This window comes from Crocodylus siamensis, chromosome 2, assembly GCF_052110815.1.
Source record: "Crocodylus siamensis isolate JL-2025a chromosome 2, ASM5211081v1, whole genome shotgun sequence".
In the NCBI taxonomy this organism is placed as follows: Eukaryota; Metazoa; Chordata; order Crocodylia; family Crocodylidae; genus Crocodylus; species Crocodylus siamensis.
Genome location: NC_143396.1, coordinates 281,925,449 through 281,951,904, shown reverse-complemented (window position 1 = coordinate 281,951,904; position 26,456 = coordinate 281,925,449). Strand labels below are relative to the sequence as shown.

Genomic DNA, 26,456 nt, shown 5'->3' with positions numbered 1-26,456 from the left:
TAGTACAGTACAAAACATTTTAGTACAGTTAAATTGAGATAGCTGTTAGATTATTTATAGTTGTTTATTCCAATAGATTTTTCTACTCTGGACTCTTGTTCTACATACAGCTATATCTGAAAAACCATTAAATGACTGAAGCTCTTTTATTGAGTAGAGTACCTCCTGGATGCTCTGGATCGCCACTGGCTGCCTATTGCTTTCTGGGCACTGGTTAGGGTTTGGTTATGTCCTATTAAAGCCCTAACTTGCTCGCAAATGGCCGACCTGAGAGACTTTTTCCCTTGCTCTGCTATTGTCCCACAGCTGGATCTCCCTGGCGGCAGACGGCAGGGTATGCACAGTGCAGGCTCCAGGACACAAACTTGTTCTTCCCCCTGGTCTGAATAGCTTGAATTTGGTGACCTTTTCTGCACACTGCAAAATATCTGTTTGATAAAGTATATTTCCCATGCTGATAAAGTGGTGTCTATAGATGCCCGCCTCACTGAATTCCTGTTGAAATATTGCTTTCAGGCTGCTGGGATTTTATTTTGTTATTAATATTAGCAGGCCTGCAGTCTTTCATAGGCATCCTTTTGAAATTAATTTAAATCTAAATGAAAAAAATAATTGTGACAGCACAGAAATGTTGGGCATTGAGAAGCCAGACAGGTGTCTCTATTTAGTAAAAGGAAAAAAACAGTGGGAAGGTGGGATTATGTAACATTCATAGTACAGACGTAGTACCATAGGTTGTTTTGCTTTGATACATCCTGTTTGAATGTGAACTGATAAGAAATCTAGAGGAAAGAGCACAACATTGTGAGGGTAGTAAGAGTCTACTTAATGGTTTATCGTTCAATTATGCTATGTTCTGTCATTGCTGAACCCTGCACATTGCTTTCTTAGTAAGCACTTTGAGGTATTAAAATTCAGCTTATCTCTGTAGGAATGTCACTGCTCATGAGTTCCACTGATTATTTCTGCAGGAATTTACAGTAATTCAGCTAAATACATTTAATGAACTTATGTAACACTTCATTTAGATAAGGTCCTACAGCCATCTTACACTCCAGGAAAAAAATGAAAAAGTAGGTTTGAAACACTGAAGCCTGCTGTTTGTCCATTTGTTACTGATGTCCTCATTGCAGACAAGAATGTTACCTACTAAAATATCAACCTCACAAACCTGCTACAATCTCTAGAATTTTCATCTTTTCTATTATTTACTTATTTTTATAACAGTGCTTATAGGTTAATATTAAATAATAGGTTTTTTATTTCTATGAGTGGCAAGGGTGTTTGTGGGTGATACCATTTACTCGACCAACTACATAGTTGGGAGGGACACCGGTTTTCCTCAGGTGTCTCTTTTCTTTCTCATATTTGTTTGCATTTATTTAATTTTTCTTAAATTATTAGTGTTCTGTAGAATTGCTAGGTTTTTCAGTCAAGACATCATTGTTCACGTACTACTAAAATCCTGTAGTATGCTCGCATGAGTAGGATAGTTCACTGGATATATCAGAAATCTAACTTGCTGTTCAAACAAGTGTGAAAGCTAATGTACCAAATAACATGAATGTGATGATCTCCAATGAACAAAACCAAAAGCATAATGCTTGTTATAATGGTGAATACTTTGCATTCAGAATTAGGATATTATAAAGGCTTGTCATTTTTTTCCTGAGGTTGTCATCTGCATGTGGTTTTGGAAATGCAAATACTTTGAATGGCTAGCTAGTTATATGCAAATGAGACACCAATTATTATTTTTGTTGTAACCAACACGTGAAGAAAAAGGAGAAAAAGAAGAAAAAACAACTCGTGAGAATAAAGGATCTACACTGGAAGCTTTTTCTCTATAAAATCGCTGCATGAATCCTGCTTTTATCTTTTCCTTCTGTCATGGACCTACAGCCACATACAAAGCCATAGCACATCAACAGTAAACACCTTTTCAGTCATAATTCCTGTGAGCAGAGGAGGAACAGTGATAAATTATAAAGAGGATCTCAATTATGTTTAAAATAATAATTTAATTCCCTTTTTTGAATATAAATCAAGTACTTATGTTTCCCGAATAACTATCTGAGTGCCGCAGAAGCCTTAGAACATCTTTGTTAGGTAGGGAAGCTCTATTATTCCCATTTTACAGGCAGGGAATTGCGAGATCCAGACATACTAAGGGCTTGTCTATACCAGGGCAGCAGCTGTTTCTGGGAGCATAGGCATAAACTTGCCCTGCTCAACTGAGTCTGCTGGCACACTCCAAGCCTGAACATTCATCAGTGAAGTTACTCTGGGCTCATCCCCGGTGTTCCTGCTCTTGAGTCCTGACAGTGAGGACTCAAAAGCAGGCACCCATGATGAGCTTTATTGGTGAACTTCCAGCTCTGAAGCACATCAGTGGACCTGAGTGATCATGGCAACCCTATGCTCCCTGGGACATGCCATCTTTGTGCAGTCATCCAGGAATTTTATGGAGGAGGCCTGTGTCCCTGTAGTATAAGACAGTGAGGCAGGCTGTTATAAGGAATTGGCTTTAACTTGCATAAGACTGTAGTCAGATCCTGACTAAGCCTGCTTTTAGCATGTTTTCCAACAAATTGCTCTGATGTGGTCAACCACACCAAGATTATGAAATGGAGATGATTCATGTTTGGGGGAGAGTCAACCTGAAAACATAGGGTGCATTTTTTTAAGAGCAATTTAAAACTTCCCACAGGTTTTGTTACCTACTTACGCTCAGTTCAAGTTTCAAGGCTGGGAAAGAGGTGACGTTTTGGGGCAGACAAGGTTCTTTGGGTAGATGTGAGATCTTTTATTAGACCAACTAAATAGTTGGAAAAACTTCAACCAGGGTGCCACCAGATCTTTTGAAGGGTGGCCTGAGGTGTGAGGGGATAAATGAGGTATTAGAAGATAAGCAGATAAACTAAGTGCTAAACACAGGCTCAGGCTTGTGCCTGCCTAGACAGTCCCCCATTCCTACTGCCTGGCTCCTCTGCAAAGAAATAAGCACTGAAATATATAAAAACAGTTTTTGAAATTGGGTGCCACTCAATTTGCCAAAGTTATGGAGGAGTACCTCAAGTCTAGTGAGAGGTGTATCAAATTCAGTGACAGAGAAGTCCAAGACAGTTGAGAATCTCTGGTTTAGGAAATGCATTTTTGTTCATGTATGAAGTCTACTTGGTTTTATGACCACTATTTGTAATTGTAAAAATTGCTGTAAATTAAATCATTTATGCTGCAGGAGGAACCTGAAAGGTAGTAGGAAGCTATTTTTAGAAAGCTGTATCACAGCCTCTTCCTCATCTTTTCAGCTTTAAAAAGATGATCTTCCCAGAAGACTGTCTACCAGCCATACTACACTATAGTCACAAGAGTTTGGACATGCTCTGAGGGTCTGATCCAATATCTTTAAAAAGCAATGAGAAACCTTTCACTGACTTCTGTGTGCTGGATCAGCCACTTGGAATGGGCTGTGCTTGGGGTATATACAATATGAACTATCCTTTATACAGGACCATGACTAAAGGCACATTCTAGCACTTAATAATGGATGTGTTCCAGGTACCTGTGTATAATAAGGAAATCATCTACAGCATTTGTGATCTGTTAAAAGTGTTTGTTCTTTGAAAATCAAAATCAGCCAAATGGCATTTAATTTGACGATGCAGATATATTCTCTTTTGGGGTGAAAACAAGTGTGAGCAATTATAGCTTGTTAAATAATGAATTTGTGGGTCAAAAGCACTTAGAGATAGGGGCTTAAGACTACAAAGTCTCTTTAATCATAATAGATTTGCTACCGCACTCTTGAATTAAGACTGCACAACCAAAGTGGAATAAGATGTTTCTACATTGTGACAATCAATGTTTGTTCATAAACACCATTCTCATAACTGCTTTGTTTGAAGTCAAATTTTTCTCACCTGGCTGGTTACATTGTCACTATCAGTCACATGCCTACTCCCAGGATCTGTTTTCTGTACAGGGTAAGATGGGTCTTCCTCCCAATTCTGTGATAGGTCTCCATGAGATAAGAGGTATCCTTAACTTTCATTACTGAAACTCAGAACATTATACTCTTTGCTTGCTTCAGGACAATGCCAACTGCTTGGCCTGAGCACAGCTAGAAACAATGCATTCAGTAAAGATTAGTGCATCCTGTCCTCATCTGCTGGTGCTAGTGATGGCGAGCAATGTTTGCTATGTACTGTAGCACTGTACAAAACAACAGGGTTCCCTTTTTAAAACTGGGTAAAAAATGTGCCAGTGAAGTTTCCCTGATTTCAGGGTTTCAACAAATGCCAAGCTGTAACCTGAAGAGAGAATACTATCCAACAGAACGCTACTTTCCACTGTTTTATAAAGCTTGAATCTGGATGCATTTTTTTTTCTGAAGATGAATTAAGGCTCAAAATATCACCACAAAACAAGTAGTTGTTATAAATGCTTTAGAGATGGGCAAACTGAGACATAGAAGGATATAACAACTTGTCCCTGGTTGTATAGGCTCTAATCCACCCAAGCATTTAATTAAGTGGGTACTGAGTTCAGTTGACTTTGGTGGGACTATTTGCATGTTTAGATTCAGTATACGTGTATAAGGGATAGAGGCAGAACTATAGCCCAGTACACTGATAAACTTGTCCTCTGAAGTTCATCAGTGTCCTCAGGCTACTCCATGACAGCATGACCACCACAGTCCTTTGTAGTGGATCAGAGAGAGACCTATTTACCATCCATACTGGTCATTGCCCCAATACTTTTTTCTGTGTATCTTGGTGTGTTTTTGATTCTCATCCATGACCGCCTTCCTCCCAGAACCGGGGTTGAGTATCAAATGGACAGTCAGCTTTTCAACCTGTGGTGCCTTCACAGCGAAATGAAAGTTACCAAGGCAGGCATCATCGACCTTCAATACGCCTCATGCACACCGAGACCGATCTGCAGTCCACCCTTGATCTTTTCTCAGGTGCCTGTCATAGCCTGGGACTCTCCCTTAACATTGGGAAGACCTAGGCTCCATCAGCCCGCCCTAGCACAAGATGCTGCCCTCCCCCCACAAATTACCATAGATGGAGAACCCCTGGAAAACATCAAGCATTTCCCATACCTTGGCCACTACCAAGGCAGTCAGTCTTGATGTAGAAATCAAACATAGGATTCTCTGTGCCAGCATATCCTTTGAAAAGCTGCTTCGCCATGTCTTTGCTGACCAAGATCTGCAGATGGAGACTAAGATCCTGCTCTACAATGCAATGGTTATCCCCATGCTCCTCTATGGGTGTGAGATGTGGGTAACATACTAAAGCCATGTTAAGCACCTGGAATGGTTCCAGTGTTGCCTCAGGAAGATCCTTTGCATTAGATGGGAAGACCACTGCACCAATTCCAGCATCCTCTCTGCAGCTAATATAACCAGCATTGAGGCAAAGATCATGAAACATCAATTCCGCTGGGCTGGCCACTGTGTGCAAATGGCTGACACTCATCTCCTGAAGCACATCCTCTTTTCTTGACTCAGTCATGGTAAGAGGACCTGCAGAGGGCAGAGGAAACATTACAGGAACACCCTGAAAGCATACCTTAAGAAGGGTGGCATCAACCCTACAAATTGGGACGTGCTGGGTGGTAAGAGGTCTCAGTGGTACTGCACCATACATCAAGCTACAGCTTTGAAGAGAACTGACTCGCTCAGGAAGCCGAGAAAAGGCAGAGGAGGAAGGAAAGTGCACAGCATCTGTGCTCCACCACCTCCTCTCTCCCCGAAATGCACTATTTGTCATGTCTGTGGAAAAACTTGCAGAGCACAGAGTGGACTCCTCAGCCACCTTAAAACTCACCAGTCATCGCCCCTAGCAGACATCATCCTTGTATTGAGAGCTAGTCGATGATGATACGGGATAGAGACAGAACTAGAACCCAGGACTACTGATTTGCACATTTCTTGTTCTGACTACTAGAAAAACATGTCTAATTTTTATGTTGTAAGTAGTTTAGGGTAGAGGTTGTTTCTCATTTTGTGTTCATACAGTGCCTAGCACAGTGGTTTTCCACTTTTTTTAATTTATAGACCCCTAAAAAATGTTGACCAAAGGTTGGACCCCTTTGGAAATTTCAAATGGAGGTGAGGACCCCTTTGAATTGTAAGTGTGGGTACTCACATACTTTTGATTGATCATAGTCATCTTTCACAGACCCCTTAGACACAGTCTGTGGACTTCCAGGGGTCTACAGGCTACAAATTGAAAACCACTGGCCTAGCATAACAGGGCCCTGTAATATATTTCTATTGTGACAATGATACTGGTAGAGAAATTATTTTGAAAAAAAATTCCTGTTGGAGTATCATTCATTCATTATTCTGAAGGCAAATGTTATGTGTATAGTAGATTTGTAATGTTTTAGAGAAGATTGGCTGTGAGCTCAGGTCACTGAAGAAGATGGTGATGAAAGGATTCATCTGTTAAGTGCTTTGACTGAGTGCAGCTTTGCAATGTGCTATTACAGTGTTTAAAATGATGTGCCACTGCTGAACAGACTTTTTAAGAATCAGCTAAGTCAGACAACAAAAGGAGACAAAGAACAGCTCAAGGAGGGCTGCAGTTGTGGGCAGAGCTTTATCTTAGGTTACCTTTCTCTGGCTCCCTTCATTCTTTTCTTGCTTGTTTCCTTGTAGGCTGAAGGTGCATGCTTTGATGTGGTTTTTTTCTGATTGCTGGCCTGAGTGTTTGCACTGTACTACTTGTTTCCATACACCTTTATTTTGTTAGCTTTAGCTCTTTTTTCCCCCTTTCTCTTTTGTGCACACCATTTCAGGTTCTGTGGCCAATATAGTTCTGGTCTCGGTATGGATAGCCTTATTGGCAGAGCTTCAACAGCCTGCCACAAGCTCTACAAAAGTTTAATTGCCACTGATGAATCCTGCCTGCATTGATGGGGTTCTCAGGTTGCAGCCATATGGTGATAGTAAAGGATACATTTTTATGTGTCATTGTATTTCCCCAAATTTATAAAAAGCAGTGGTAGAACCCATCTGCCAGGCGCCAACAAGTTCAGTCAATCTTGCAGATCTTCCTCTAAAGCAAATCAACTATGGTTTGAGCTCCCACCCACAACTGTGCTCCTATTTTTGGCTCTGGGAAATTAAAAATATAACCTTCCTCATCACCTTCATGGGTGGCTCTTTCTTGCTCATAAGCACTCAGCAGCCCTGTGAGAACAGTAGGAACATGAAACTCTTTTTAACTGGGAAAAGGGAAAATGAAAAAAACCTGAAAACTCCACGAATTTATGTACAGGAAAATGAGATCATCCTCACAGTTCCAAATAATTTTTCCGCTTATTGAGTCCAGATGTCACGTCCCATGACAAATTCTACCCATCCAAAAATTGACTCATAGGACCTGCGGGACTCCATAGTAAGATTCCTAAGTCTCTAAATGAAGCAAATTGCAGGAAGTGAGGGGCAAGAGGCAGATCAGTTTGAATATGCCCTGCCTAAATACTCTTCCCCTTAGCACAGGGCTGGGCAACATGCAACCAATGGCCCAGTTTCAGCACGCCACAGGATCTTATCTGACCTGCAGTAGGTCCTTTGCCCCCGCTCCCCCCAAGCCTAGGCACAGGAGGTGGCCTGGGCTATGGTGTATGTGGCTGGTCCCACTGTTCCCGGGCACACAGTGGGGGATGGGGCCATGGGTGGTTGGGGATTGGCACCTGGGAGCAGGACAGGCAGGCAGGACCGGGGCCAGGAGCCAGGATTGCAGGGCAGTGACAGCACAGGCCAGGGCAGAGCTGTGATCCACTCCCTGCAAGATGAAGTGTGACCGGCCTGACCAGGGAGGGAGGCAGGGTGCATGCCCGTGACCTGGGCCTGCTGTCCCTGCTGCCCCACCTGCATGCAGGGGCAGCCCCAGTACTGTGTAGCTGTGGAATGGCATGGCCCACTAGCGCAGGGTGATCCTGGTGGATCGTGCCCTGCCCTGCCCTGCTGAGCTGTGCTGCTCTGCAGCCAGACTGCACTGGGGCTGTCCATGTACACCTGTGCTGGGGTGAGATGGGGGCAATGAGGGCCAGGTCACAAGCTTGCACTCCTCCCCTCTCCCAAGTCAGGTAGGTCATGATCTGTTGTGCACGGAGTGGATCGTGGATCTGCCCCAGCCCTGGCCCTGTGCTGTCATTGCCCACCAGGTACATGCTCCCGAATGAAGGGCTGTGGAATCAGCTCTGCAAATTCAGTTTTGCAGTCCTGTTCCTTCCTACCCTGATTACATTCATTTTACACAGGACACTGAATCTCCAGGTGGGGAACTGAAAGTAAAATGCAGCCCACTAACAGACTCGTGGCTCTGCAGGACAGAGCTCCTACACTGTAGAACAGAACCCTTCCCCCTTTCCTCCACCAAGTGTGGATTTTGTTAATAAACCAAAGTCCATAACGCATAAAGTCAGGGTGACCCACTTGTTCCAGGACATACCCTACATAGTACTTATGCTTTAGATGAGTAGAGCTGTAATCATCTAATCCAATTAATCTGACCAAAGCATAAATAAATTCCAGTTAAAGCAATAAAGCTGAGTGGAGGCAGTTATGGGTATGTTATATTATAATTTAGCTAAATGATGCTAGCCATAGCTGTCTTATTTCCTTTCCTCTTATAGAGGGAGTAGAGCTCTCCAGTCTCAAAGTCCCCAAACCCTGGAGCTGACACTGCCTAATGTCATATGTATACATAGGGTGGCCATAAGGAAATCCATGACATCCGGGACACTTACCCTACCCTCTGCCCCCAAGGCGGTGGTGCCGCTGCAGAAAGAGGAGGAGGCAAAGCAGTATGGTGCCCCAGGCAGGCAAGCAGGCAGCAGCAGTACCTGCCTTTCTGGCACACTGTGCTGCTCCGCTTCCCTGCCAGACTGTGCCCTATGCCTGAGGCATTTGTTTTAATCTTCACCAACCAGCTGGGACTGGCCCACAAAATCCAGAACTGTCCTGGCCAAACCTTATATTATATATCTTATATCAAAAGATCTCATGGTACCCTAGATATTATATATAGAACATGTTAAAAAATGGCAGAGGGAAAAGGCAAGCAGTATAGCCATGACTAACAGTGCTGCTTCAAGGATGAATTTAATAAGAATACCTGGGAAGCTGGCCTCATTGAAATCCATGGCAAAAATCTCAGTCATGTTAAGTGGAACAAGCATTTCATCCCTAGTGCTTGATATCTGTAGCAGTGTACAGGATTTTTAGCCCTCCAAACTGAGCCAAGACATATCACATGCACCGAACTGCTACTGATTCACTGTCAGCACAAATATTTGTGCTTCCGGCTTTCATCATTATTATTACGTAATTAAGACTTCCAAGGTTGGGGCTGATTCTGGTCACCCTTAGAAGTTCTTCCTTACATCCAACCTGAATCCATCCTCTAACAAACCATTCTCTTATACTCTTCCCTAGTTGTTTGTCCCAGTTCATTATAGAATGATGGTGATGAAAATTGATTATGGGATTTTTCATGGAGCAGTAGTAAAAATATTTAGGGAAGTTCTTTCATACCTAAGCAAAACTGGCTTGAAGGAGGTTATTCTATAATACCAAGTGAACTTTCTTGATATGGCTTAAGTCACTTGTAAATCAGAACAATGTCATTTCCAAGTGTTGGAACTTTTTGAACCATTTGTGACAAACCCTGAAACCAGAGGAGGTAACAAACTCCAAAACTTAGAACACATTCAGTGAAATGTTGATTAAGTTTCATGACTACTTCTGTGAATCTGAAGCCAATTATCAGCAAATTAATTCCATGTTCTGAAAGAATCTGGTCTCATTAAGATAAATTGGATTAAAACTTTACAACGTGACTTTCAAATAGTTTCATCTTAAATTCAGGTTTCACTTGGCGGTTTCAGCTGCACATTACATACCTGAGAAGAAGGTCATTCTGTAAACGTAAAGCTGTTTTTACCTGCACGGGTACATATGTATACAAATATTGCAAGACCATTAACGTTTGATCCAAGTTATCTAACTGATATTTCTGAAGCACTGAATCAAATCTGAAGCACATTGAATCTGAAGTAAAATACTTGGTTTCTGAGAAAAATAGGTTCTGATTCTGAAGACTTCATTGTGTGTTAAATTTTATGCATTGTGTGTAGTTTCTTTGAAGTCAATGTGACAACACGTAGAGCTGAATCCTATTTCACCTTTAGGTGTTTATGTGGCACTTACATGTGGCAGAACCTGATGGCCCTGGTATGTATGTGAAATGTGGGAGGAGGGCTTTTTCCCTTTTTCAGCCCAGTATCCCATGGGGAAATCATTTCCCTAGGAATCATGAGACCCCGGTTCTAGGCCCCCTCATCCAAGGGGAGTTTGAACATACATTGCCTGTTTTCTAACCAAGAGTTGTAACCACTAGACAGTGTGTTCAGCATTGCCCAGAGTGCTCTCCAGCGCTTCTTTTGCTTAACCAACGAACATTAGATGCAAAATGCAGAAAAACTATTAGCAGTTAGGGTCTCTTCATCCTGCTTCTTCTGTGACCAAAGGATTGGGACTTATACAGCATTACATGTGTACCCAGGTGATTTTATTCCATCGATGCAGTCAGAGTGCTGCCTTCTGATCCCAGGTGTAGCTTCATAGATGCCAGGCTGTGCCTAAGTGCCAACACCTGCAGTTACACAGCTTTGTAAGTGCCACTTGAGTGCACAAAGGGAAAGTAGGATTTAACCCTTAATGTCAAAAATCAAACAGAGCGTGAACTTTTGCTGAATCAGAGGTTTGTTAGTACTGTGTTTTCGAAAGGGTCCAGGTGATAGAATTAAAGCAGTCCCATTTGGTTCTAGATTTTTAGCTGCTCTGGTAGCCTAATGAATGAGCTGACAGAGGCAATAGAAATTATGCTGAAATGGAAGGAAAGGTGTAGGGTAGAGAGGGTAAGCAGCCCTGGTTCCCTATGAAGATGACAGAAGTTAGGAGTGTCTTATACCTCTGAAAACCATTGTGCTTCATCACTAGCAAGGGTAAATCCTGGCGAGTCATTGCCCCTCTCTGCAATCACAGCTTCCCCACCAACAAAAGGAGAGTAAGGATATGGAGTTTCTTTTATAATGCTCTGAGATCAACTGATGAAAAGTGTTACATAAGGAATGGGTAAACTTCATTGCTGAATATTTTTATGTATGCCCTCAAGCACGAATCTTTCACAGCCACGTTGTAAAACCAGTGTTGTTGCGACTTGTGCCTTCTTCACTTCTTCATATCTGATTACTCATATCTCTTAATAGCAGCTTGAACCTGCACAACCATAATTTACTGTAGTTTAAAAGTTTCATGTGGAACATGTGGGACTATCAGTTGCTTACAGTGCAAAAAGTGTTAAGCCAAACTCCCCTACTTTTCTTTTTAGCTTTTAGCAATAGCGTAAAAAGTTATGAATCCTCCCTCTACCACCCCATCTGTCAGCTCAGCAGTATGTCAAGACCGAATGAAATCTTATTACTCATTTTTGTTACTATAGTCTAAAATTCACCAGTATTTGGCCACATCTCTTTGGCTTAGATTTCCAGAGCCCCTTCCCCAGTTGCTAGCCAGGGCTAGAGCTGTTTATCTTCCATGATTAGAAGAGATTTGGTATACTCTGCTGGGCATAGCCAAAGGTCTATGCCCTCCTCCCCACAACTATTAAGATTAGAGAATTTGTGTTTTGCATGAATACATAATAGAGGCATAGAACCAAAGTAGATGGTCATCCGATAAATAGTGATCCTGGTTTTCTCTGATTAAAAAAAATCCCCAGTTTTTGGATTTAAAAAAGTAACCCAAAATCCACATTTTCCTGTGATTAAAATGAAACACCACTAATATATAGAACAAGGTGACCATGGACTTACTGAGGATATTACTTGGATGTTAAAGCACTAAGCAGAATTGGTTCATATGTTTTCCTCCCCAGGGCCCTGAAGGCAAAGGTGGGGTTATGGAGGAGGATTCTGTTTTGTTTAAAAAGAAAATGTTCTATCTGAAGTGCAAAGTCAAAAGAAAAGTACAAAGTTTGATTTAAAAAGAAATTACCATAGAAACAATGTACAGACCTTGAGAATGGAATGAGAAGCCAGGTTAGGAAATGTTTAGCCAAAACATGTCTGTGAAAAGTCATGAAGTACATTTTTAATGACTAGCTGGGATAAGGATTATGCAGAGATCAGGCAAGGGCATGCTGGTGGAGATAGTACAGTCTGAGTGACTACCAAATGATCAGAGGTTATTTCACCTTGTGACGTTATACATCACAGAGCTAAGTTAGTGTAAAATACTACCAAGGCAGAGGGAAAGTATTTTGCATTCACTTCGGAAAGGCAGAAATAACTATGCCAGGAACAACTATGTTTTGCTTTTATTATAACATGGCACAGTGCAGTGTTACTGAAATGGTGAATTTATACCAGTGATTCTCAACCAGAATTCCAGGGCACCTTGGGGTGCCACAAAGTCCTTCGAAGGGTGCCACAGGAAGTATGAGAAGAAAAGCAAGACATGAGGACATAAAGAAATTTGGGCAGGCTTAGGTTCTTCCTGCTTAGCTGCTCCCTTACCCTCACTGCTTCTCTGCAAAGAGGTAACACTATCATAAATCATTCATTTTTTAAAATGGGACTTTTGTTCAGTTCACAAAAGTCATGGAGGAATGCTTAGATAAATGTTGTTATATTCCCCCCCAGATTCAACGGATACCCTAGGAACCCGGGAGTGCAGCCCATTTAAAAGCAATCAGTGAATACTGGGTGGTATTCTCATGGGTAGAAAGAGTCATGTTTAGATCTTCAATTGCTGTAAATCAGCACTTGGCCCAGAAAAATAATGATTTATGCAAGATAGGGATGTAGCTCCAGGAGTTCAGCCTTTTAACAGTAAACTATTGAGGTGGGGCTGACATTTTTGCTGATTCTAGAAGTGGGAACAAACTCTTGAACATCTGATCAAATCCAGCCACTGTTCTCTTGGCTGTGTCAAGGCCAAAACCTTTCACCTCTTTCACCAGTAAATGACTGGTTTGCCACTTCCTCTTAAGCCCTGCCTAATGCAAGTGAAGTTTGTAGCATGTTAGGAGGTTGTGAAATTGGGGCCTAAATTAGAACTCCATCTGTTGCTATATTCAGCTTGCAAAAAATATTCTTAGCAAGTACCAAATTGATTTTTTTTCTGTAGGTCTGTAAGGCTAAGTAAAGACAGTCAAAAATCCCAAGGCTGAATTGATTCAGTCTTCACAGGCTAGTCTAAGCTGTGTAGATTGAACCAATAAGCAAGTGAACAGACTTTCACATTTGATTCTGGAAATGCAGCCACATGCATGCAGTGACTCAGGCCAGAAATCGGGGAGTGCTAGAGCACACCTCCCTGCTGGGCTGGAGCAAACACCTTGGCCTAAGGCCAGCCCACCCACCCTGTGAGGGAGGTGGGGGTTGCAGGGGAGGTACAAAGCATCTTGGGTGCTGGGGACTGTGAGTTAATTTGAATCTGGAGGGGATCTGGGATAGAAGTTCAATAAACCAATTTAACCTAAGTCAGTTAAGTCTGATACCACATCCATCCAGGTTTATCTTAAACCAGTTTTGGTCATTTTGGAAGTAGTTTATGTGCACCGAATTTCTGTTGTGTTACAGATTTGAACTGGTTTCTGAGGACTTATACCAGTGTAATTTCTATCCCTGTTCTTAATGCACACGTAAGGAGGAGGCTCCACTTTTTCAACCAATCCCATTTCCTACACCTGAAACAAAAGGAGTAAAATGTATGAAAACAAAAATATGTCAAGCAAGTGAATGATGAATCCTAAATTCATCTTCAAGGCCTTTAAAATCTCCACTACCATGTTTTGTCCAAGACTCATCTCTGCAGTGCTTTCTACAAGAAACTGGGTAGCTGACATCAACACGCTTGAGGAGCAACTGAGGTGTGTTTTTCTTGTTCTTGCTCACAGCTTTGCCTCTGTTTCTTCAGCCTTTATGCATCCTAAGTACGTACCCGTTGTACCAGGTGCTGCTGTTGTACAAGAATGTATGTAGTTAAAATAATAAAGAAATAATCAGAGAGAGAGGTCTAAAGGCATTGCCTCAAAAGGTTTCATTTTATAACTGTGGAAGAATTCAAGAATTCATGTCTCATATCAATATCCTAGTGGCTTCATACCAGAGTAGTTTTCAAACAATTTTTTTTCCTGTAGATTTAAGAGTAATTGATTTTAGAATTACAGCACCTAAAGTGACTTTGGAGAAGGTGATCTAAAGAAATACAGCATGTAGAAAAGCCACCTAGTGGTACAAGAGAGTTATACTAGGCAGGAACATACATATACATACTGGGGAGGCTTTTGCACTTGTAGTTCCTGCCTGATGGTATTGTGACATAAGGCTGTGCTAACATGAGTTTGGGATGGTTACTTTACTAACAAGCAAGAACGTCACAGATAAATTAAGTAGCCCATTCCAAATAAACACCGTAAAACCTTTACACTGAACTATTGTTTACTTTACCTTAGCTACATAAATGACAAAATACCTTGTAGAAGTATTTCAGAGCATTACAAATAACATTATTGGGACTTTTATCTTGTATCCCTCCACCTGTGCCATAAATCCAACTGTACAGGGCTCTGAAGGACAGTAAACTGATACATATTAAACACCTGCAATAACATATAAAGACCTAGGCCAAGGCAGGGTGGCACATAGTAGACTAACTTGTTCAGAGGCATAAGTCTTCATAGGCTACACTGCAGCCTACTTTGTCAGACACTATAAGTGGCTAATTACCTTTTGTTTTATAAACCTGAGTATGTCACAACTTCTAAGTGTTGTAACTCACACACTAACCATGTTAAGGATGGGTACAGTTCCAAGTTAAATCTCATCTCTCCTTCATTTCATTATCTAATTTTAGGGAATAAATTCTAAATTTGGGAGGAGATAGGGCCCAAGGGAGTTATAACAAGAACATAATGCTAATACTGTTCAGCCAGTGATGAGGAGTCAGGAGGAAATGAGAAATAGTTACAGACAGTTATACAAAGGCCAGGATGAAAGATGTATCTTCATTCAGCACATCTGTGACAGGGTGCTATCTGGCCCATGGGTCGGTTTCCCACTTAGGGTTAACACTCCCTTATCATTGGATTTCTTGTCTGCCATGCCTTGGTGAAATTATTGAAGGCTAAGGGAGAGTGCGCCCTCTGAAAACTTCCTTTCAGCTGTTCTCTTCCCAGGGTTTATACCTTACAGTCCATTGGCTCCTCACCTGTCCTGAGGTGTATCTTGTCCAGAGCTCTTCCACCCCTACACCTTGGTACATCACCCACTTGGATGACACTTCCAACAATCACAGTCCAATAGCAAGGACTAGATCTGTTCACCTCTCCACGTTCACTCTGCAGGTCTTGGGCTGGATCTGTTTCTGTTCAGGCTCAGCTTGTCCCATTCATAAACATACAGTCAACACGGATTACAAACTAAAGGAAAGAATCTTCAGCATGCCAAATCATCCTTCCCATACACAGTCAGTTTATGTTGGGCTCTCTTACCCTTTAGAAAGTCACCCATTAGTTTCCTTAACTCATAGCATATTTGGCTTCCTCACCACAGCTTCATACACTGATCCCCAGGGCGATCAGCTGTTCCCCCGGGTGTTCAGACTTCCTGCTAATTATGAACCATCTTCCCTCCAAATGGCCAACTCTCTCATCAATCAGTCTTCTTGCAGGGCTAATTCCTTCCCTTCATCTCATATCACTCAGAGTCATTTGCCCCACAGTCCTGGCTCTTAGCGATGCCTCCCAGCTCTGCCATGGCAGCTCTTCAGGTTGCGGTCTCCAGCCCAATTAAGGTTTGAGTCATTTGCCCCTGTTTCCCCAGCTGTAGGCTAACAGGACTGTACTTGCCCTCTGTAGGGCTAATTATCTGCCTCTTAGGGCAATCATTTCTTACTCACATTCTCTCTGCTTCTAACTTTCTATCTACCTCTCCAACACAGGAATCACAGCAGTTGTCAGCAGCAGCAGCAAACGAAGCATCCTTCTCCCAGCAGCTGCGATCTTCTATCTCTCTCTCTCAGATGGCCTGCCAGCACCAGGTAAGTCTCCTGGTTCTTCGCCCCTTTCCAGGGGATTCACCTCTCCAGTACTTTATAGGTTTTTCCTCCTCCGGGTGGCCTGGAACTCCTGGGGTCTTCTGGGATTCCTCTTTTCCCCCACTGGGCTGGGAAATGCTAGCTTTAAAGAGACTGTACCCATGGCAGTGACTCTTTTCCACTGGACTTCCGGGCCTGGCTCATCCATGAGGGTGAGCATGGGGGAGGAGGGTGGTGAAAGTTGGCTCCCTGCTACAACATCAATTATTAAACCTGGGACTTCTCAGTACTAATGGACAAGTAATGTGGTCTTGTCTATATGGTACAGAACTTTCAAAGTACAGGGTGAAAGATATAACCTACATATCAGGACCTGATTTTCAGAAAATTCAAGTGTTTACTATGGTGTGTTAACAACCGCATTTTTGTTCCACATTCAGTAACTGAGACTGCAAAATTTGATCTGTGCACAAGCAAATGTGGTTTTAGTGCATTTGTGTATGCAAATACTCAAATTGTATAGGCATTTAGACTAATCGCTCATGTAAACTAGGTTCCTGCTTACACAAAAGCATATGAATGCACACCAGGCCTCAGCTTTCTGATAATCAGCCCTTGAATGGAATAAGTGTTCAGAACTTGTGACCTCATATGCTAAATAAATCACTACATGCATTTATGAAAGTGTGTTGACAGTAAGTACTAATGCCAAACTACAAGAAGCACACTCAGTAAAATAATCAAATATAAAATGTTCAGCTTGCATAGACAAAAATAAAAAGTCATGATGTGCATGAGACAGATTGGGGGATAAGTCAGGTCCTAAAGTCAGTCTCACTCTTTTACAGCTAAAAGGAACTGGCAAAGAAACTTTCCAAATGCACTCATCCGGTATGACTTGACAGGGGAAGATACATATGATAGACTTCTGGTTCTGCTCTGTAATGCTTTATGAATAATATAGTTTGATTTGGTTATTAGGATGATAATACAGAAGATAAGAGAGTTTGCCTTGACAGGTGTAGATCATGTGTTTAATAACAGCTTAGCAAAGCATCTTTCCTTTGTGAAAAAATGTCTAATGTCACATTTTTCTTATGGGGTGAGCCACCATGTGATTATGAAATGGAGGTGATTCATTTTCAAGGGAGTGCCATCCTGACAAGAGAAGCTCTACCTCATGAGGAGAAATGGAAATTCCTTATGCTTAGTTCATGTTCCTGGAGTGGAAAAGATCTGACAGGTTGGGGAGTGAGTCCATGCTCACTTATGAAGTCTATTTGGTTTCAAGAACAGTATTTGTAATTGTCACCATCGCTGTGAATTAGATCATCCATGCTGTTGTAGCAGGAACCTGCCAAGTAGTAGGGAAGACGTGTCTGAAAAGCTGTGACAGCCATTTAAGACTATCCAACCTCACTGCATAACTGGCTCTCGCCTGGTGGACGAATAGGGTTATATCAGGGACAGCCATTAACTTTGAATGGACTTCCTTCATAGTAACCTACAGGAAGAGAAGAAAGGGGGCTGAAGCTCTCCCCATTTTACAGGTTAAACACAAGGCAAGGAGTACAACAATGTCCCCAAGGTGGAGGAAGTCTGCTCTGAAAAGTTGTGCTTCCCAAACAGAGGAGGCCACCCCATCACTAAAACGGATAGGCTAGAAGGAGCAGGGGAAGCAGAAGAAACTTGTATGTGGAGCCACAGAAGAGTAGGGCTGGAAGGGACCTTCAGAGGTCATCTGGTCCAGCCCTGTGCCTGAGGCAGGATCATCCTGGGCTGAAAGCCCATCACACCCTTGCACCCCAAAGCCCCCCAGCAACCCCCAACAGCCACGAAGCACCCCTGCTGATCCCCAGCACAGCCGGAGGAAAGCGGGGCCCATGGTGGGAGGGCACTAGTGCAGTTCAGCTGTGGGGAGGCAGCTGAGAGGAGCTGAGGAGCATCTCACCCTGCCTCGGCTCCTATTTGGCCCAACCCCCCAGGGAGAGAGGGGGAGAGGGTACTCACTGGTCCCTCTCCAGTGGGGCAGGGTCCCCAAAATCCTGGGTAGGGCCCCTCCCTTGTCTGGGAGCAGCACAGTGCCAGTGGTGGGCCAACTGCGCATGCGCATAGTTTAACAGGGCCCACCAAAGGAAAAAAAAACCTCAGTTGGGCTATGGGAGCAGCATGAGACACACAGGTGAAAGCCCGTTGCGCCCCCACACCCTGAAGTCCCCCAGCGACCCCCAACAGCCATGGAGCATCCCTGCCAACCCCCAGCGCAGCCGGAGGAAAACGGGGCCTGTGGTGGGTGGGGACTAGTGCAGTTCTGCTACAGGGAGGCAGCTGAGAGCAGCCAGGGAGCCGTGCAACCGGAGCCTCGTGAACAGGCTGTGCATACAGGCTCACTTCTGGGCCCAGCACAAAAGTTAGCACAGGAGTTTGCACAGGAGGGTGAGTGAGAGGGCCCGAGGCCCTGCCAGAGAGCCCTAGGGAAGCTAGTCCCATCAGTAGCCAGCCCACCAGCAGCACGATGCGGATAGGCACATGCCACACCCCGAGGGTCCCCTCGGAGTCTGCAGCTCCCCCCTCCGGCACCTCAGAGGTCTCCACCCCGACGAAGCCCATGGCTCCGGGCTCCACGCAGATGGAGCCTCTGGCTCTCGGCTGCGGGGGCTGCCTGGCACATTTCCAGGCTTATGGGACTGGGAGCATGGCTACCTCCCCTTGCAAGGTTTGCTCCACTTTGGAGTCCCTGGGGCGTCAGATAGAGGAGCTCCAGGTTGCAGTCCAGAGACTGCGTGCCATCAGGGATGGTGAGTGGGAGATAGACTCCTACCGCCAGGCCCTTCACCCCCTGGAGGCAGACGGTAGACCAAGGTCACCTTCCAGGACAAAGGAGGACTCAGGGATCTCCCATACTGTCCAGCCAGGGAGTTGGACCAAGGTGGTCAAGGCCCGCTGCACCAAGGTCCCCTCCCCTGTGGAGCTTTGCAACAGGTACGAACCTCTTGCAACCTCTTGCAGCAGAGCTGCCAGCTCCTGCAGACAAAGGAGGATCACCCACCCCTACTCTCCCAAAGACAAAACACAGAGTGGTCATCATGGGAGACTCCCTCTTGAGGGGGACTGAGGGGGCAATCTGCCGCCCCAACCCCCTAGCCTGGGAGGTCTGCTATTTCCCCAGCTGTGGCCTCGGCTACACCACAGTCCGATGGCTGGGAAATTGGCTCCAAGGTAACTCACTACCCAGAGAGTAGTGGTTGATGGAAGTGAATCATTATGGCGTCCCCCAAGGCTCTGTCCGTGGACCGGTTCTCTTTAACCATGATGTGGACATCAGTGTCAGAAGTGTACTGGCTAAGTTCACCGATGACATTAAACTTTGGGGCATAGTGTCCACACCTGAGGACAGGCTAGTGATCCAGGCTGATTTGGATAAACTTAGTAAGTGGACAGATACAAACTTGATGACGTTCAATACCAATAAATGTAAGGTACTCCAACTTGGGGGCGGGGAGGGGTGGACCCTGCAGCACGCTTAGAGGCTTGGCAGTGCTATGTTTGCTAGCATCACTGCTGAAAGAGACTTGGGGGTTAGGATTGACCACACGATGGACGTGAGCCTTCAATGTGATACTGCTGCTAGTAAAGCGAGCAAAACGCTGGCTTGCATCCATAGATGCTTCTCTATCAAATCCCAAGATGTCATTCTCCCCTTGTACTTGGCCTTGGTGAGGCCAGAGCTGGGGTACTGTGTCCAATTCTGGGCTCCACAATTCAGGAAGGATGTTGAGAAGCTCAAGAAAATCTAAAGGAGAGCCACGTGCATGATCAGAGGTCAGGAGAACAGGCCTTCTGAAGAGAGGCCGAGACCCATGGGACTCTTCAGCCTGGAAAAGCTCAGGTTCAGGGGGGACCTGGTGGCTGCTTATAAGTATATCAGGATCTGGGGGAACATCTGTTCACCAGAGCAGCCCAAGGAAAAACAAGGACCGACGGTCATAAACTCCTCCAAGACCGTTCTAGGCTGGACATAAGAAAAAATGTCTTTAGTGTCCAACCCCCAGGACCTAGAATAGACTCCCTGCAGAAGTGGTGCAGGCACCTACTCTGGACTCATTCAAGAAACAATTGGATGCTTATCTTGCTGGGATCCTATGACCTTAGCTGACTTCCTGTCGCTGTGGCAGGGGGCTGGACTTGATAAACTTCAAGGTCCCTTCCAGCCCTAATGTCTATGAAATCTATGACATCCCTATGCAAACCATCCCATACAAGATCAGAGCAGATGGGTTGTGGGGGGTTGCATTCAAATATTTGTTGTCTCCCATCCATCTTTAATTCTCTTATGCTTTTTAAGAGTTACATATGCATGTGTAACATATGTTACAGCCCTTGGGAAGAACATGTCTAAGCAAATGGCTGGGGAGAGCTGATGTTTCCAGGGTGAAATGGACAAAACCGCAGGATCCAAGTGCTGAAGTGTGTCAAAAAGACCCAGAGCTAGGGACAATGGTCAGTCACTGCTCTGACACAGCAAACTTAGCAGCACATGTGATTCATTGGCTGGATTTCATCACAGGCAGAGATACTAGGAATAGGCTGGGACAATGCACAGATACAAAAAGGCCTGCCACCTTGTACTTACCTAAGGTGAGATTTTCTTTTTGTTTTTTGACTGGAGAGTAAAACATTTGGATTTTTTTTATCATCATCAATTATTGTAGTGAATAGACTTTGCGCCTAGATAGTAAATCTTTATGCCAGTGTTTTAATGAAAGCCTAAATTGCAGCATAAATCACATTATAGGCAACTGAGGCCACATTTCTGTCTAATTTATTATTATACCACCCTCCTATCAAGCTGTTTGCCAGAGAGGATAAGATAGAGCCTGACCCTGCTCAGATCTAAAAGCAAGACCTGCTTCTCTAAGTAGTAATTGCATTTCTCCAGAATTTACGCCAGTGCACCCCAGTCAAAGCTCTCACTTTTAGTTGTGGCCTTTGCTTCAGAAAAAAGGGGGAAAAAACCCCAAACCATACTAAAAGCTTATTTAACACATTCATGGTGTGTGTGTATGAGTGGGAATCCTTCTTGCCCTTTTCAAATGACTGTCAGAAGCCCTAAAGTATGTGCATCAAACTCACCCTGGGCTCCAGGCTAGATCTGGACCATGGGGCTCTTCCTGGGCTGAATCCACAGGGCCAGCAACAGTTGTGGTGGGTTGGTGGCAGTGGTTGGGGTCTTACCTGGCAGGGGAAGCAGCGTGGCCACGTGGGCGAGCTCCCCAGGGTAATTGTCTCTGATATGTCCTCCATAGGAGGTCTATATTGAGCAGATTCTTTTTGGTATTGGGTGGTGGAACCGGAGCATGCTCCATCCACTCCATGCATTGACCTGGTATTCCAGTGCTTCCAGGACCGGTGCAAAAAAAACAGAAAAAAAAAAAAATGGGGTCTGACAGCCACAAAATGAGCAAAGGCTGTATCTGTACAGCCCTTACTCTCCTGTCACCAAGATATGTCCATCAGAATCCAAGGGCCTCATATTCTGCGGCAGGTTACACCCCGTAGCCCTATCTTCAACTTCTGGTAGCCCACCGATAGCCTGGCAGGCTGAATAAAACAGGCTGGATCCAGCACACAGGCCATACCTTTGCCATCCCTGTAGTCAAGAAACAAGTGAATGCTAAGAGCTGGTGTAGTCCTTTACCCTGCTAAAAACACTAAACTATTCTGATGCACCTACCTTTCAGGCACTTGGTGCCCTTTTCCTACTTGGCTTTATTACACACTGAGGTTCTAATATATTTGGGCTGAGTAGCACCTCATTCACAAATACTGTTATCACAGTAACAGGGTGTGTCTACACTAGATGCTTTTCTGCATTGCATAGTGTACTGTGCAGTCCCTGCATGTGTCTACATGTGCACACTTTTACTGCGCAACAAAAATTACTACGTGTGAGTAAATTTGCTACCTGCAAATGCAAGAAGAAAATTTACTTGCAAGTACAGGTTTCCCTCGCTTTATGTGGTATGTGTGTTCCTGGAAAAAGGTGCATAACTCTAATTCGCATAAAGGGAACCTACTTTACAATGTAACAAATAGGGATACATTCCAAGACCTTGACTGTACTGACCCCCAGACACATTTCTACCACTTTTACAAGACAACTTTGGTGTTCACCAACAGCAGACAGTACACACAAGCACAGGGCAGTGGTGAATGTTTAGTGGCAACTATAGAAACACGTGTCACAGACAACGAGCGAGGAGCACAGATCCACACAGGAGACTATAGTTTGGTGTGTGTCACTCCCACAATGCACTGCACAAAGCAGCTGACTGTAGGCTTCCACCACACCGATGGCATAAAAGTGAATTTACCTTGCATATAACAAACTTTTGGTATAAAAAGGGTCACTGCATAAGAGCGAATTTGCACATACAGAACCTGCATAAAGCGAGGGAAACCTGTAGTTACTGCATAGTAATGTACATGTAGATGCCAACTTGGAGCAGATTTGCTCCTGGTCAGTCCTGTTGCTAGGAGATCAGCCTGAAGCTAGCCCCAGGGCTTCAGGGCTGGGAGCCTCTCCTACCCCAGGGCTGGGCCAGCTCTATGGCATCCCCAGCTTCAGGGCCTTAAAAGCCTGCAGGCATTTTGAGTCCTGGGGCACATGCGCAAGGAGCCTGAGGCCACTCTAGGTGCCTGTGTTCCCCTGGGCAGGCCACAGGCTAGTTGCACCAGCCTGCCTGAACCCTGGCACCACTGCCTGGCACCACAGTGCTGAGTGGCTGCCAGGCCCATGCCGTCCAGGCCTGCAGGCTGCTCCAGGCTCCTTCCAGACCTGTCACCTTCCAGGCCCAGCTGCCCATAGTCCACGCCCAGCAGCCTGCCTGGAGCCTGCAAGTGCTGTGGGGCATTGCTTCGCCATGTGGCTGCCACTCCCACACTGTGGCCCTGCGCTGGGTGCTTAATGCAGCTGCCCAGGCCTGGCAGCACAGGGACAGCCACACAGAGGCCCAGAGAGCCAGCGTGGAAGCCCTCATAGCCTTATCCTTCCCCACACCCATGCCTGCCACCCAGGGCCCCAGCTGGTCTATAGAGGAGGCTGCTGACCTAGTGGCACTGGGGGTGAGGCAGAGGTGCAGAGCTAGTTTGCTTGGGGTGGTTGCACCCATGCTCATGAGTATGAGGGGCTGTCAGGCCTGATGCAGGAGCATGGGCACTACTGGTTGACCTGGCAGTGCCGCATAAAGGTCAAGGCCTTGCGACACAGTGGGTTTCCATCTTTGACCACAACCATTGGTTGGGGAGTGCCCACTAGTCCATGCCCTTTATGTGGCAGCTGACAGAGATCCTTGTACCCCAGGATTCAGGCCACAGCCATGCTGTGTACAGTAGCATGGGCAGTCTGCCTGAGCCCCCAGCCTGGCTTGGCACCCATGTCTCTAGGGAGGGCGCCCTGGGGCACTAGCAGTCCATCCCACCAAGCTCCCCACGTGCAGCTCAGGTCAATACCTGCCCCAACAGTTCTCCAGCCTCAGCCCCAGCCACGAGGCATGGCCCGCCATGTCACCGCTGGCTGCCGGCAGCACCAGCTCCTCGCTCGGGAGTGGGGGCTCTGCCCAAACACCTGTGCACCATGGCCTACTGTCCAAGAACACCACCCAGAGCTGCACACCATCGCTGCCATCCAGGACCAAGTAGAGCCACAAGCCATGCCAGCCCCAGCCATGCAGTAAGCCCCACACTGGGGGGAGCGCTCTCCCTGCCCCAGCCCCTGCCCCTTCCGCAGGCCTGGCCCCTGCCCCTGGGCCCTGTCCCCACTCCTCTCCCCACCTGGGCCACATATAGATTTTCATCTCGTCATTCTTTTGTGAGGCCCATAGTTTTCAGTTGGCGGCTCCCATGTTTTAGGAAGTCACAACCACGCCTTCAAAAGTCAGTGGGACAAGGGAGGGAGTGAAGTGCTACTCCACATAAATGGGGCTATTAAGATTTGAAACATAATACAGTACATTTCTATGGGTCCTGAGTACAAATAACACAATCTGGTCTGCACATTGACAGCTTCACATCTTCTTTCTTGTTTGTACAGCACTACTGGCATTCGGGTTAATCCTTTAGATTTAACTGGGTTTTATATATCTTATTCACTGTGGTTTGTGCTGGAAGGTCATACTGAGCAGACAAGCATATAGAGTCAAAAGTAACTTGAGCTCGACTGCTTAGTCACCACTGGGAGGGAGGAACAGAAGTTTTTAAATCTCAACCCTGCATTCTGTTATCTGTGTTTGCAGGTCATGGTATGTGGGCAGAAAGGGTAATGTTTAAGTTTGTAAATTGAGCAATGGCATTCATAGAGAGGAGGGAGCAAGATTGGAAGAGTGAAAGAGACTTTTGATCACTACCTCTCTGGGTTATGTCCTGTAGGCTGACCACAGCAGGAAGACGTGGTCTGCACACATAAAACTTACATGGTAGCAGCTTACAGCATTCTTTATTTGTGCTAGTAAATAAATATTTGTATAACTACGCATTGCTGTGCAGTAACAGTAGGGCAAATGCTGAAGTGACTTTTTAGGCTTATATGAAAATGGATGAATTGATAAATAGATACAGTGTGTTGGGGAGTCAGGACTTTGCTCTTGTTCTGCAAGGGAGGTAACTCCCTAAATCCCATCTCTGTGGAGTTCTGAAGAAGAATATGTGTCAGGGTCTTTTTAAGCCTCCCGAGAGACATTTGTGTTGGCTACAGCTAAGGCTGGGAAATTCAACTGGGGTGTGCTGATTCTTCTGCTAGGAACAAAGCTGGAGGTTTCTGGGGAGAGAGTCGTGCCCCTCAGGTCAGGTCTGATCAATCACCATATTTGGGGTCATGAAAGAATATTACCCCATGGTCAGATTGGTTTGGACTCTGGGGGTTTTGTCTTCCTCTGTAGCAGGGAGCTGGGATCTCTTGGGCATATATTGACAGAGTTTTATAGAAGCAGGACGTTGTCTGCAATGGTTCCCATGCTCTTCCTGTGGCAGGTTAAGGTGTTAGGTCTATGTTGCATCAGGGTTGAGGGTAGTTTTATGTGGATTTTAGATTATGGCTGAATGGGATGGTTTGGATAGGGATGATCCTGCCTCAGGCAGGGGCTTGAACTAGATGACCTGTGGAAGTCGCTTCCAGCCCTACATCCCTATGACTCTATTGGCATTTGGACATGTGCCCACAGTGCTGGGCACTTTTAGTCCATACTGAACAGTCACATGATATCAAAATCAGATGAGTCGTTAGTTAATAAATCTAGCCTGAAACCTGCATAAAGCTTGGACTTGTAATTGCATATGTTATTAAAAGCCTCAGTACAAATGTGACTATCGTAATCTGCAAAACAGAGGAGCTAGAAAAAGCCGAAGTGAATTATTGCTTTGTTAAAAGCCAGACAGATTCCCATAGGTTGGGTTATGCAAATATTCTATAAAACTCTATTAAAATAATTTTTGTCAGAGTCTTTCATTAACCAGAGTAGATTGAGTAAATCAGAGCATGTCTGATGCTAATCACTTTTCACCTCCACTACTCCCACGTAAACTCTTCCATTGAGAACAAGTTAACACAAAACTATTAATATTCAAGATTGAAAACAGCCCACAACTCTCCCACCAGTTGAGGGGTGCCTGTGCTCTTCCACTAGTCTTTAGTCCTAGGAGTGCTCTTGTGCCCTTACCAATGAGCCCTTCACCTCTGCTTAGAGATATAATGGGTCAGTTGTTCTCGGCTGGGCTTGTCTCGGTGGTGGGATTGCATGGTTCAGGAGCAGAAAAGCCAGAGGCTTGCTACTGGTGGGTGGACGTGGGGAGGGGAAGATGTCAAGTCCTTTTTGTGCTGCTGAAATGTGTGTTGAGCAGACATTTAAATGCTGATTTTCAGTGGAGGTGTCATCTCTCCCCATAGAAGCAAACCTCTAGCTGCTGCTCCTGCACCACGCGCTGCCCCTGATGCTCTGCCCTTCTGCCAGAGCCAGAGTCACTGCAGAGAAGGTGCAGGGTATGGAGGAGGGACCCCTCTTAGGTAGCACTTGGGGGTATCCCATTTGCTCACCCATTGTTACAAGATTGCCTCTGCTCTTCTTAAAGAGGAGGCCCCACTCTGTTATCCTGAGATCAGGTCCTTGGCTTCTGCCCGTCCCTTTCTCACTACAGCAACCAATTTTCAGGAAAGAACATCTGGGGCATCTCTTAGATCTTCTGCAGGCCTCTGGACAAGTAATCTACACCACTTGCAGCCACTATAGTGGTATACCACTATACCTCTAGCGTGGCACTACACGAGAGCTAT

At 45.0% G+C, this 26,456-nt stretch overlaps 1 protein-coding gene and 1 pseudogene across 1 annotated transcript in view; one reads left to right on the top strand and one right to left on the bottom strand.

Annotated features, from left to right (window-relative positions):
• Positions 1 to 3,452: 3,452 nt before the first annotated feature.
• Positions 3,453 to 26,456, bottom strand: part of LOC149872296 (uncharacterized) — a 50,535-nt gene continuing 27,531 nt past the window's right edge. Inside the window, exon 3 of the mRNA XM_090034214.1 lies at positions 3,453 to 5,536. Within this exon, the coding sequence (XP_089890340.1) occupies positions 5,094 to 5,525 (432 nt within the window). The 5' untranslated portion in view covers positions 5,526 to 5,536 and the 3' untranslated portion in view covers positions 3,453 to 5,093. The remainder of the gene's footprint in view (positions 5,537 to 26,456) is intronic.
• On the top strand, positions 21,398 to 21,552 carry LOC149872297 (U2 spliceosomal RNA; annotated as a pseudogene).